This window comes from Oncorhynchus clarkii, unplaced genomic scaffold (assembly GCF_045791955.1).
Source record: "Oncorhynchus clarkii lewisi isolate Uvic-CL-2024 unplaced genomic scaffold, UVic_Ocla_1.0 unplaced_contig_14094_pilon_pilon, whole genome shotgun sequence".
Taxonomy (NCBI): domain Eukaryota; kingdom Metazoa; phylum Chordata; class Actinopteri; order Salmoniformes; family Salmonidae; genus Oncorhynchus; species Oncorhynchus clarkii.
In genome coordinates, this window is record NW_027257993.1 from 180,369 (window position 1) to 195,122 (window position 14,754).

Here is a 14,754-nt window from a genome sequence, read left to right on the forward strand (position 1 = left end):
AATTAATGTTATTATCATAGGTATCAATGTTATTATCATAGGTATCAATGTTATTATCATAGGTATTAATGTTATTATCATAGTTATTAATGTTATTATCATAGGCATTAATGTTATTATTATAGTTATTAACGTTATTATCATCATAGTAATTAATGGTATTATCATAGGCATTAATGTTATTATTATCAGTTATTAATGTTATTATCGTAGTTATTAATGTTGCTCATAATGTTGTTATTATCATAGTTATTATCCAAAGTAAAAGTATTATAGTAGTAGTAATGTTACTTTCAGTAGTAGTAGTACCATAGCAGTAGTAATGTTAGCAGTAGTAATAGTATTATAATAGTAGTAATGTTATTATCAGTAGTAATGTTATTATCAGTAGTAATGTTATTATCTGTAGTAATGTTATTATCAGTAGTAATAGTATTATAATAGTAGTAGTACTATAGCAGTAGTAATGTTATTATCAGTAGTAATGTTATTATCTGTATTATAATAGTAGTAATGTTATTATCAGTAGTAATGTTATTATCAGTATTATAATAGTAGTAATGTTATTATCAGTAGTAATGTTATTATCAGTAGTAATAGTATTATAATAGTAGTAATGTTATTATCTCTAGTAATGTTATTATCAGTAGTAATAGTATTATAATAGTAGTAATGTTATTATCTCTAGTAATGTTATTATCAGTAGTAATAGTATTATAATAGTAGTAATGTTATTATCAGTAGTAATGTTATTATCTGTAGTAATGTTATTATCAGTAGTAATAGTATTATAATAGTAGTAGTACTATAGCAGTAGTAATGCTATTATCAGTAGTAATGTTATTATCAGTAGCAATAGTATTATAATAGTACTAGTACTCTAGCAGTAGTAATGCTATTATTAGTAGTAATAATAATACAATAGTAGTATTGTTATTGTCAGTATTATAATAGTAGTAATGTTATTATCAGTAGTAATAATATTATAATAGTAGTAGTACTATAGCAGTAGTAATGTTATTATCAGTATTATAATAGTAGTAATGTTATTATCAGTATTATAATAGCAGTAATGTTATTATCTGTAGTAATGTTATTATCAGTAGTAATAGTATTATAATAGTAGTAGTACTATAGCAGTAGTAATGTTAGTATCAGTAGTAATGTTATTATCAGTAGTAATGGTATTATCAGTAGTAATGGTATTATAATAGTAGTAGTACTCTAGCAGTAGTAATGCTATTATTAGTAGTAATAATAATACAATAGTAGTATTGTTATTGTCAGTATTATAATAGTAGTAATGTTATTATCAGTAGTAATAATATTATAATAGTAGTAGTACTATAGCAGTAGTAATGTTATTATCAGTATTATAATAGTAGTAATGTTATTATCAGTAGTAATGTTATTATCAGTAGTAATGTTATTATCAGTAGTAATAATATTATAATAGTTGTAATGTTATTATCAGTAGTAATGTTATTATCAGTAGTAATAATATTATAATAGTAGTAGTACTATAGCAGTAGTAATCGTATTGTCAGTAGTAGTAGTACTATAGCAGTAGTAATGTTATTATCAGTATTATAATAGCAGTAATGTTATTATCAGTAGTAATAATATTATAATAGTAGTAGTACTATAGCAGTAGTAATGTTATTATCAGTATTATAATAGTAGTAATGTTATTATCAGTATTATAATAGTAGTAATGTTATTATCAGTAGTAATAATATTATAATAGTAGTAGTACTATAGCAGTAGTAATGTTATTATCAGTATTATAATAGTAGTAATGTTATTATCAGTATTATAATAGTAGTAATGTTATTATCAGTAGTAATAATATTATAATAGTAGTACTATAGCAGTAGTAATGTTATTATCAGTATTATAATATTAGTAATGTTATTATCAGTAGTAATAGTATTATAATAGTAGTAATGTTATTATCAGTAGAAATAATATTATAATAGTAGTAGTACTATAGCAGTAGTAATGTTATTATCAGTATTATAATAGCAGTAGTGTTATTATCAGTAGTAATGTTATTATCAGTAGTAATGTTATTATCAGTAGTGATAATATTATAATAGTAGTAGTACTATAGCAGTAGTAATGTTATTATCAGTATTATAATAGTAGTAATGTTATTATCAGTAGTAATACTATTATAATAGTAGTAGTACTATAGCAGTAGTAATGTTATTATCAGTATTATAATAGTAGTAATGTTATTATCAGTAGTAATGTTATTATCAGTAGTAATAGTATTATAATAGTAGTAATGTTATTATCAGTAGTAATGTTATTATCAGTAGTAATAGTATTATAATAGTAGTAATGTTATTATCAGTAGTAATGTTATTATCAGTAGTAATAGTATTATAATAGTAGTAATGTTATTATCAGTAGTAATGGTATTATCATTAGTAATGTTATTAGCAGTATTATAATAGTAGTAATGTTATTATTAGTAGTAATGTTATTATCAGTAGTAATAGTATTATAATAGTAGTAGCACTATAGCAGTAGTAATAGTATTATAATAGTAGTAATGTTATTATCTCTAGTAATGTTATTATCAGTAGTAATAGTATTATAATAGTAGTAATGTTATTATCTCTAGTAATGTTATTATCAGTAGTAATAGTATTATAATAGTAGTAATGTTATTATCAGTAGTAATGTTATTATCTGTAGTAATGTTATTATCAGTAGTAATAGTATTATAATAGTAGTAGTACTATAGCAGTAGTAATGCTATTATCAGTAGTAATGTTATTATCAGTAGCAATAGTATTATAATAGTACTAGTACTCTAGCAGTAGTAATGCTATTATTAGTAGTAATAATAATACAATAGTAGTATTGTTATTGTCAGTATTATAATAGTAGTAATGTTATTATCAGTAGTAATAATATTATAATAGTAGTAGTACTATAGCAGTAGTAATGTTATTATCAGTATTATAATAGTAGTAATGTTATTATCAGTATTATAATAGCAGTAATGTTATTATCTGTAGTAATGTTATTATCAGTAGTAATAGTATTATAATAGTAGTAGTACTATAGCAGTAGTAATGTTAGTATCAGTAGTAATGTTATTATCAGTAGTAATGGTATTATCAGTAGTAATGGTATTATAATAGTAGTAGTACTCTAGCAGTAGTAATGCTATTATTAGTAGTAATAATAATACAATAGTAGTATTGTTATTGTCAGTATTATAATAGTAGTAATGTTATTATCAGTAGTAATAATATTATAATAGTAGTAGTACTATAGCAGTAGTAATGTTTTTATCAGTATTATAATAGTAGTAATGTTATTATCAGTAGTAATGTTATTATCAGTAGTAATGTTATTATCAGTAGTAATAATATTATAATAGTTGTAATGTTATTATCAGTAGTAATGTTATTATCAGTAGTAATAATATTATAATAGTAGTAGTACTATAGCAGTAGTAATCGTATTGTCAGTAGTAGTAGTACTATAGCAGTAGTAATGTTATTATCAGTATTATAATAGTAGTAATGTTATTATCAGTAGTAATAATATTATAATAGTAGTAGTACTATAGCAGTAGTAATGTTATTATCAGTATTATAATAGTAGTAATGTTATTATCAGTATTATAATAGTAGTAATGTTATTATCAGTAGTAATAATATTATAATAGTAGTAGTACTATAGCAGTAGTAATGTTATTATCAGTATTATAATAGTAGTAATGTTATTATCAGTATTATAATAGTAGTAATGTTATTATCAGTAGTAATAATATTATAATAGTAGTACTATAGCAGTAGTAATGTTATTATCAGTATTATAATATTAGTAATGTTATTATCAGTAGTAATAGTATTATAATAGTAGTAATGTTATTATCAGTAGTAATAATATTATAATAGTAGTAGTACTATAGCAGTAGTAATGTTATTATCAGTATTATAATAGCAGTAGTGTTATTATCAGTAGTAATGTTATTATCAGTAGTAATGTTATTATCAGTAGTGATAATATTATAATAGTAGTAGTACTATAGCAGTAGTAATGTTATTATCAGTATTATAATAGTAGTAATGTTATTATCAGTAGTAATACTATTATAATAGTAGTAGTACTATAGCAGTAGTAATGTTATTATCAGTATTATAATAGTAGTAATGTTATTATCAGTAGTAATGTTATTATCAGTAGTAATAGTATTATAATAGTAGTAATGTTATTATCAGTAGTAATGTTATTATCAGTAGTAATAGTATTATAATAGTAGTAATGTTATTATCAGTAGTAATGTTATTATCAGTAGTAATAGTATTATAATAGTAGTAATGTTATTATCAGTAGTATTGGTATTATCATTAGTAATGTTATTAGCAGTATTATAATAGTAGTAATGTTATTATCAGTAGTAATAATATTATAATAGTAGTACTATAGCAGTAGTAATGTTATTATCAGTATTATAATATTAGTAATGTTATTATCAGTAGTAATAGTATTATAATAGTAGTAATGTTATTATCAGTATTATAATAGTAGTAATGGTATTATCAGTAGTAATGTTATTATCAGTAGTAATAGTATTATAGCAGTAGTAATGTTATTATCAGTAGTAATAATATTATAATAGTAGTAGTACTATAGCAGTAGTAATGTTATTATCAGTAGTAATGTTATTATCAGTAGTAATGTTATTATCAGTAGTAATAATATTATAATAGTAGTAGTACTATAGCAGTAGTAATGTTATTATCAGTAGTAATAGTATTATAGCAGTAGTAATGTTATTATCAGTAGTAATAGTATTATAATAGTAGTAGTACTATAGCAGTAGTAATGTTATTATCAGTAGTAATGTTATTATCAGTAGTAATAATATTATAATAGTAGTAGTACTATAGCAGTAGTAATGTTATTATCAGTATTATAATAGTAGTAATGTTATTATCAGTAGTAATGTTATTATCAGTAGTAATGTTATTATCAGTAGTAATAATATTATAATAGTAGTAGTACTATAGCAGTAGTAATGTTATTATTTGTATTATAATAGTAGTAATGTTATTATCAGTAGTAATGTTATTACCAGTAGTAATAGTATTATAATAGTAGTAATGTTATTATCAGTAGTAATGTTATTATCAGTGGTAATAGTATTATAATAGTAGTAATGTTATTATCAGTAGTAATGCTATTATCAGTAGTAATAGTATTATAATAGTAGTAATGTTATTATCAGTAGTAATGGTATTATCATTAGTAATGTTATTATCAGTATTATAATAGTAGTAATGTTATTATTAGTAGTAATGTTATTATCAGTAGTAATAGTATTATAATAGTAGTAGTTCTATAGCAGTAGTAATGGTATTATCAGTAGTAATGTTATTATCAGTAGTAATGTTATTATCAGTATTATAATAGTAGTAATGTTATTATCAGTAGTAATAGTATTATAATAGTAGTAGTACTATAGCAGTAGTAATGGTATTATCAGTAGTAATGTTATTATCTGTAGTAATGTTATTATCAGTAGTAATAATATTATAATAGTAGTAGTACTATAGCAGTAGTAATGTTATTATCAGTAGTAATGTTATTATCAGTATTATAATAGTAGTAATGTTATTGTCAGTAGTAATGTTATTATCAGTAGTAATAGTATTATAATAGTAGTAGTACTATAGCAGTAGTAATGTTATTATCAGTAGTAATGTTATTATCAGTAGCAATAGTATTATAGTAGTAGTAGTACTATAGCAGTAGTAATGTTATTATCAGTAGTAATGTTATTATCAGTAGTAATAGTATTATAATAGTAGTAGTACTATAGCAGTAGTAATGTTATTATCAGTAGTAATGTTATTATCAGTAGCAATAGTATTATAATAGTAGTAGTACTATAGCAGTAGTAATGTTATTATCAGTAGTAATGTTATTATCAGTAGTAATAGTATTATAATAGCAGTAATGTTATTATCAGTAGTAATGTTATTATCAGTAGCAATGTTATTATCAGTAGTAATAATATTATAATAGTAGTAATGGTATTATCATTAGTAATACTATTATAATAGTTGTAGTACTATAGCAGTAGTAATGTTATTATCAGTAGTATTAGCATTATAATAGTATCAGTATTATAATAGTAGGATTGTTATTATCAGTGGTAATGTTGTTATCAGTAGTAATAGTATTATAATAGTAGTAATGTTATTATCAGTAGTAATAGTATTATAATAGTAGTAATGTTATTATCAGTAGTTATGTTATTATCAGTAGTAATGTTATTATCAGTATTATAATAGTAGTAGTGTTATTATCAGTAGTAATAATATTATAATAGTAGTAGTACTATAGCAGTAGTAATGTTATTATCAGTATTATAATAGTAGTAATGTTATTATCAGTAGTAATAATATTATAGTAGTAGTAGTACTATAGCAGTAGTAATGTTATTATCAGTATTATAAAATTAGTAATGTTATTATCAGTAGTAATGTTATTATCAGTAGTATCAGTATTATAATAGTAGTAGTGTTATTATCAGTAGTAATGTTATTATCAGTAGTAATGTTATTATCAGTAGTAATAGTATTATAATAGTAGTAGTACTATAGCAGTAGTAATGTTATTATCAGTATTATGGTATTATAATAGTAGTAATGTTATTATCAGTATTATGGTATTATAATAGTAATAGTATTATAATAGTAGTAATGTTGTTATCAGTATTATCAGTAGTAATAGTGTTATAATAGTAGTAATGTTATTATCAGTATTATGGTATTATAATAGTAATAGTATTATAATAGTAGTAATGTTGTTATCAGTATTATCAGTAGTAATAGTGTTATAATAGTAGTAATGTTATTATCAGTATTATGGTATTATAATAGTAATAGTATTATAATAGTAGTAAATGTTATTATCGGTAATATATTAGTAGTGAGGTTATTATCAGTATTATAGTGTTATAATAGTAGTAATGTTATTATCAGTATTATAGTATTATAATAATAGTATTATAATAGTAGTAATGCTATTATCAGTATTATAGTATTATAATAGTAATAGTATTATAATAGTAGTAATGTTATTATCAGTATTATAGTATTATAATAGTAGTAATGTTATTATCAGTATTATAGTATTATAATAGTAGCAATGTTATTATCAGTATTAATAGTATTATAATAGTAGTAATGTTATTATCCGTATTATAGTATTATAATAGTAATAGTATTATAATAGTAGTAAATGTTATTATCGGTAATATATTAGTAGTGAGGTTTATAGTGTGATTCTCATTGTTTTTTCAGATCATCCCCAACAGTAGCTGTCACCTGCCCAGAGAGGACGCCATGCACCTGTTTAGACACCCGGTTACTGGAGACCTGCCCTGGCCTGGCATGACCCTGGGACTGACTATACTGGCTACCTGGTACTGGTGTACTGACCAGGTAGATATAACCTCTTACCCTGGCATGACCCTGGGACTGACTATACTGGCTACCTGGTACTGGTGTACTGACCAGGTAGATATAACCTCTAACCCCTGACCTCTAACCCTGGCATGACCCTGGGACTGACTATACTGGCCACCTGGTACTGGTGTACTGACCAGGTAGATATAACCTCTAACCCTGGCATGACCCTGGGACTGACTATACTGGCTACCTGGTACTGGTGTACTGACCAGGTAGATATAACCTCTAACCCCTGACCTCTAACCCTGGCATGACCCTGGGACTGACTATACTGGCTACCAGGTAGATCTGACCCCTGACCTCTGACCCTGGCATGACCCTGGGACTGACTATACTGGCTACCAGGTAGATCTGACCCCTGACCTCTAACCCTGGCATGACCCTGGGAGTGACTGCATTTGGAAAGTATTCAAACCCCTTTACTTTTTCCACACTTTGTTACGTTACAGCCTTATTCTAAAATTGATTAATTCAATTGTTTTCCTCATCAATCTATACACAATACCCCATAATGACATCACAATACCCCATAATGACATCACAATACCCCATAATGACATCACAATACCCCATAATGACATCACAATACACCATAATGACAAAGCGAAAACAGGTTTTACATAAATATTCAGATCCTATGCTATGAGACTCGAAATTGAGCTCATCATATTTCAATTGATAATCCTTGAGATGTTTCTACAACTTGATTGGAGTCCACCTGTTGTAAATTCAATTGATTGGACATGATTTTGGAAAGGCACACACCTGTCTATATAAGGTCCTACAGTTGACAGTGCATGTCAGAGCAAAAATCAAGCCATGAGGTCGAAGGAATTGTCCGTAGAGCTCCGAGACAGGATTGTGACGAGGCACAGATCTCGGGAAAGGTACCAAAACATTTTCTCACCATTGAAGGTCATCAAGAAAACAGTGGCCTCCATCATTGTTGTTTGGAACCACCAAGACTCTTCCTAGAGCTGGCCGCCCGGCCAAACTGAGAAAACAGGGGAGAAGGGGCCTTGGTCAGGGAGGTGATGGTCACTCTGACAGAGCTCCAGAGTTCCTCTGTGGAGATCGGAGAACCTTCCAGAAGGACAACCGTCCTGCAGCACTCCACCAATCAGGTAGAGGGGTCAAACGGAAGCACCTCCTCAGTAAAAGTCACATGACAGCCCGGTTGGAGTTTGCCAAAAGGCACCTAAAGGACTCTGACCATGAAAAACAAGATTCTCTGGTCTGATGAAACTAAGATTGAACTCGTTGGCCTGAATGCCAAGTGTCACGTCTGGAGGAAACCTGACACCATCCCTACAGTGAAGCATGGTGTTGGTGGCAGCATCATGCTGTGGGGATGTTTTTCAGCAGCAGGGACTGGGAGACTAGTCAGGATCGAAAGTTGAACAGAGCAAAGTACAGAGACATCCTTGATGAAAACCTGCTCCACCTTCCGTCAGGACAACGACCCTAAGCACATAGCCAAGACAATGCAGGAGTGGCTTCGGGACAAGTCTCTGAATGTCCTTGAGTGACCCAGCCAGAGCCCGAACATCTCTGGAGAGACCTGAAAATAGCTGTGCAGCGACACTCCCCATCCAACCTGACAGCTTTAGAGGATTTGTAGAGAAGAATGGGAGAAACTCCCCAAATACAGGTGTGCCAAGCTTGTAGCATCATACCCAAGGAGACTCTAGAGTAGGAGAAACTCCCCAGATACAGGTGTGCCAAGCTGGTAGCATCATACCCAAGGAGACTCTAGAGTAGGAGAAACCAGATACAGGTGTGCCAAGCTGGTAGCATCATACCCAAGGAGACTCTAGAGTAGGAGAAACTCCCCAGATACAGGTGTGCCAAGCTGGTAGCGTCATACCCAAGGAGACTCTAGAGTAGGAGAAACCAGATACAGGTGTGCCAAGCTGGTAGCATCATACCCAAGGAGACTCTAGAGTAGGAGAAACCAGATACAGGTGTGCCAAGCTTGTAGCATCATACCCAAGGAGACTCTAGAGTAGGACAAACTCCCCAGATACAGGTGTGCCAAGCTGGTAGCGTCATACCCAAGGAGACTCTAGAGTAGGAGAAACCAGATACAGGTGTGCCAAGCTTGCAGCATCATACCCATGGAGACTCAAAGGCATAATCGCTGCCAAAGCTGCTTCAACAAAGGGTCTGAATACTGTAAATGTAAAGGGTCTGAATACTGTAAATGTAAAGGGTCTGAATACTGTAAATGTAAAGGGTCTGAATACTGTAAAGGGTCTGAATACTGTAAATGTAAAGGGTCTGAATACTGTAAATGGTCTGAATACTGTAAATGTAAAGGGTCTGAATACTGTAAATGTAAAGGGTCTGAAGACTGTAAATGTAAAGGGTCTGAATACTGTAAATGGTCTGAATACTGTAAATGTAAAGGGTCTGAATACTGTAAATGTAAAGGGTCTGAATACTGTAAAGGGTCTGAATACTGTAAATGTAAAGGGTCTGAATACTGTAAATGGTCTGAATACTGTAAATGTAAAGGGTCTGAATACTGTAAAGGGTCTGAATACTGTAAATGTAAAGGGTCTGAATACTGTAAATGGTCTGAATACTGTAAATGTAAAGGGTCTGAATACTGTAAATGTAAATGGTCTGAAGACTGTAAATGTAAAGGGTCTGAAGACTGTAAATGTAAAGGGTCTGAAGACTGTAAATGTAAATGGTCTGAATACTGTAAATGTAAAGGGTCTGAAGACTGTAAATGTAAAGGGTCTGAATACTGTAAATGTAAAGGGTCTGAAGACTGTAAATGTAAAGGGTCTGAATACTGTAAATGGTCTGAATACTGTAAATGTAAAGGGTCTGAATACTGTAAATGTAAAGGGTCTGAATACTGTAAATGTAAAGGGTCTGAATACTGTAAATGGTCTGAATACTGTACATGTAAAGGGTCTGAAGACTGTAAATGTAAAGGGTCTGAAGACTGTAAATGTAAAGGGTCTGAAGACTGTAAATGTAAAGGGTCTGAATACTGTAAATGGTCTGAATACTGTAAATGTAAAGGGTCTGAATACTGTAAATGTAAAGGGTCTGAATACTGTAAATGTAAAGGGTCTGAATACTGTAAAGGGTCTGAATACTGTAAAGGGTCTGAATACTGTAAATGTAAAGGGTCTGAATACTGTACATGTAAAGGGTCTGAATACTGTAAATGTAAAGGGTCTGAATACTGTAAATGTAAAGGGTCTGAATACTGTAAATGGTCTGAATACTGTAAATGTAAAGGGTCTGAATACTGTAAATGTAAAGGGTCTGAATACTGTAACTGTACAGGGTCTGAATACTGTAAATGGTCTGAATACTGTAACTGTAAAGGGTCTGAATACTGTAAATGGTCTGAATACTGCACCTGTAAAGGGTCTGAATACTGTAACTGTAAAGGGTCTGAATACTGTAAATGTAAAGGGTCTGAATACTGTAACTTCCGGCGCCGACAGAGATGGCCGCCTCGCTTCGCGTTCCTAGGAAACTATGCAGTTTTTAGTTTTTTTACGTGTTATTTCTTACATTAGTACCCCAGGTCATCTTAGGTTTCATTACATACAGTCGAGAAGAACTACTGAATATAAGATCAGCGTCAACTCACCATCAGTACGACCAAGAATATGTTTTTCGCGACGCGGATCCTGTGTTCTGCCTTACAAACAGGACAACGGAGCGGATCCCATGCAGCGACCCAAAAAAACGACTCCGAAAAAGAGGGAAACGAGGCGGTCTTCTGGTCAGACTCCGGAGACGGGCACACCGTGCACCACTCCCTAGCATTCTTCTTGCCAATGTCCAGTCTCTTGACAACAAGGTTGATGAAATCCGAGCAAGGGTAGCATTCCAGAGGGACATCAGAGACTGTAACGTTCTTTGCTTCACGGAAACGTGGCTCACTGGAGAGACGCTATCCGAGGCGGTGCAGCCAACGGGTTTCTCCACGCATCGCGCAGACAGAAACAAACATTTTTCTGGTAAGAAGAGGGGTGGGGGCGTATGCCTTATGGCTAACGTGACATGGTGTGATGAAAGAAACATACAGGAACTCAAATCCTTCTGTTCACCTGATTTAGAATTCCTCACAATCAAATGTAGACCGCATTATCTACCAAGAGAATTCTCTTCGATTATAATCACAGCCGTATATATCCCCCCCCCAAGCAGACACATCGATGGCTCTGAATGAACTTTATTTGACTCTTTGCAAACTGGAAACCATTTATCCGGAGGCTGCATTCATTGTAGCTGGGGATTTTAACAAGGCTAATCTGAAAACAAGACTCCCTAAATTTTATCAGCATATCGATTGCGCAACCAGGGGTGGAAAGACCTTGGATCATTGTTACTCTAACTTCCGCGACGCATATAAGGCCCTGCCCCGCCCCCCTTTCAGAAAAGCTGACCACGACTCCATTTTGTTGATCCCTGCCTACAGACAGAAACTAAAACAAGAGGCTCCCACGCTGAGGTCTGTCCAACGCTGGTCCGACCAAGCTGACTCCACACTCCAAGACTGCTTCCATCACGTGGACTGGGAGATGTTTCGTATTGCGTCAGACAACAACATTGATGAATACGCTGATTCGGTGTGCGAGTTCATTAGAACGTGCGTTGAAGATGTCGTTCCCATAGCAACGATTAAAACATTCCCTAACCAGAAACCGTGGATTGATGGCAGCATTCGCGTGAAACTGAAAGCGCGAACCACTGCTTTTAATCAGGGCAAGGTGTCTGGTAACATGACCGAATACAAACAGTGCAGCTATTCCCTCCGCAAGGCTATCAAACAAGCTAAGCGTCAGTACAGAGACAAAGTAGAATCTCAATTCAACGGCTCAGACACAAGAGGCATGTGGCAGGGTCTACAGTCAATCACGGATTACAGGAAGAAATCCAGCCCAGTCACGGACCAGGATGTCCTGCTCCCAGGCAGACTAAATAACTTTTTGCCCGCTTTGAGGACAATACAGTGCCACTGACACGGCCTGCAACGAAAACATGCGGTCTCTCCTTCACTGCAGCCGAGGTGAGTAAGACATTTAAACGTGTTAACCCTCGCAAGGCTGCAGGCCCAGACGGCATCCCCAGCCGTGCCCTCAGAGCATGCGCAGACCAGCTGGCCGGTGTGTTTACGGACATATTCAATCAATCCCTATACCAGTCTGCTGTTCCCACATGCTTCAAGAGGGCCACCATTGTTCCTGTTCCCAAGAAAGCTAAGGTAACTGAGCTAAACGACTACCGCCCCGTAGCACTCACTTCTGTCATCATGAAGTGCTTTGAGAGACTAGTCAAGGACCATATCACCTCCACCCTAACTGACACCCTAGACCCACTCCAATTTGCTTACCGCCCAAATAGGTCCACAGACGATGCAATCTCAACCACACTGCACACTGCCCTAACCCATCTGGACAAGAGGAATACCTATGTGAGAATGCTGTTCATTGACTACAGCTCGGCATTCAACACCATAGTACCCTCCAAGCTCGTCATCAAGCTCGAGACCCTGGGTCTCGACCCCGCCCTGTGCAACTGGGTACTGGACTTCCTGACGGGCCGCCCCCAGGTGGTGAGGGTAGGCAACAACATCTCCTCCCCGCTGATCCTCAACACTGGGGCCCCACAAGGGTGCGTTCTGAGCCCTCTCCTGTACTCCCTGTTCACCCACGACTGCGTGGCCACGCACGCCTCCAACTCAATCATCAAGTTTGCGGACGACACAACAGTGGTAGGCTTGATTACCAACAACGACGAGACGGCCTACAGGGAGGAGGTGAGGGCCCTCGGAGTGTGGTGTCAGGAAAATAACCTCACACTCAACGTCAACAAAACTAAGGAGATGATTGTGGACTTCAGGAAACAGCAGAGGGAACACCCCCCTATCCACATCGATGGAACAGTAGTGGAGAGGGTAGCAAGTTTTAAGTTCCTCGGCATACACATCACAGACAAACTGAATTGGTCCACTCACACAGACAGCATTGTGAAGAAGGCGCAGCAGCGCCTCTTCAACCTCAGGAGGCTGAAGAAATTCGGCTTGTCACCAAAAGCACTCACAAACTTCTACAGATGCACAATCGAGAGCATCCTGGCGGGCTGTATCACCGCCTGGTACGGCAACTGCTCCGCCCTCAACCGTAAGGCTCTCCAGAGGGTAGTGAGGTCTGCACAACGCATCACTGGGGGCAAACTACCTGCCCTCCAGGACACCTACACCACCCGATGTCACAGGAAGGCCATAAAGATCATCAAGGACATCAACCACCCGAGCCACTGCCTGTTCACCCCGCTATCATCAAGAAGGCGAGTTCAGTACAGGTGCATCAAAGCTGGGACCGAGAGACTGAAAAACAGCTTCTATCTCAAGGCCATCAGACTGTTAAACAGCCACCACTAACATTGAGTGGCTGCTGCCAACACACTGACACTGACTCAACTCCAGCCACTTTAATAATGGGAATTGATGGGAAATTATGTAAATATATCACTAGCCACTTTAAACAATGCTACCTTATATAATGTTACTTACCCTACATTATTCATCTCATATGCATACGTATATACTGTACTCTATATCATCGACTGTATCCTTATGTAATACATGTATCACTAGCCACTTTAACTATGCCACTTTGTTTACATACTCATCTCATATGTATATACTGTACTCGATACCATCTACTGTATCTTGCCTATGCTGCTCTGTACCATCACTCATTCATATATCCTTATGTACATATTCTTTATCCCCTTACACTGTGTACAAGACAGTAGTTTTGGAATTGTTAGCTAGATTACTTGTTGGGTATTACTGCATTGTCGGAACTAGAAGAACAAGCATTTCGCTACACTCGCATTAACATCTGCTAACCATGTGTATGTGACAAATAAAATTTGATTTGAATTTGATTTGATTTTAACTGTAAAGGGTCTGAATACTGTAAAGGGTCTGAATACTGTAACTGTAAAGGGTCTGAATACTGTAAATGGTCTGAATACTGTAAATGGTCTGAATACTGTAAATGTAAAGGGTCTGAACACTGTAAATGTAAAGGGTCTGAATACTGTAAATGTAAAGGGTCTGAACACTGTAAATGTAAAGGGTCTGAATACTGTAAATGGTCTGAATACTGTAAATGTAAAGGGTCTGAATACTGTAAATGGTCTGAATACTGTAAATGTAAAGGGTCTGAATACTGTAAATGTAAAGGGTCTGAATACT

General features: G+C 33.4%; 1 protein-coding gene across 1 annotated transcript in view; it reads left to right on the forward strand.

The window, feature by feature from the left end:
* LOC139394430 (sodium/mannose cotransporter SLC5A10-like) overlaps positions 1-14,754 on the forward strand; it is a gene marked incomplete at its 3' end in the record, with an annotated part of 79,605 nt that overhangs the window by 16,019 nt on the left and 48,832 nt on the right. The window contains exon 9 of the mRNA XM_071142496.1: positions 7,341-7,481. Coding sequence (XP_070998597.1) covers positions 7,341-7,481 — 141 coding nt within the window. The remainder of the gene's footprint in view (positions 1-7,340; positions 7,482-14,754) is intronic.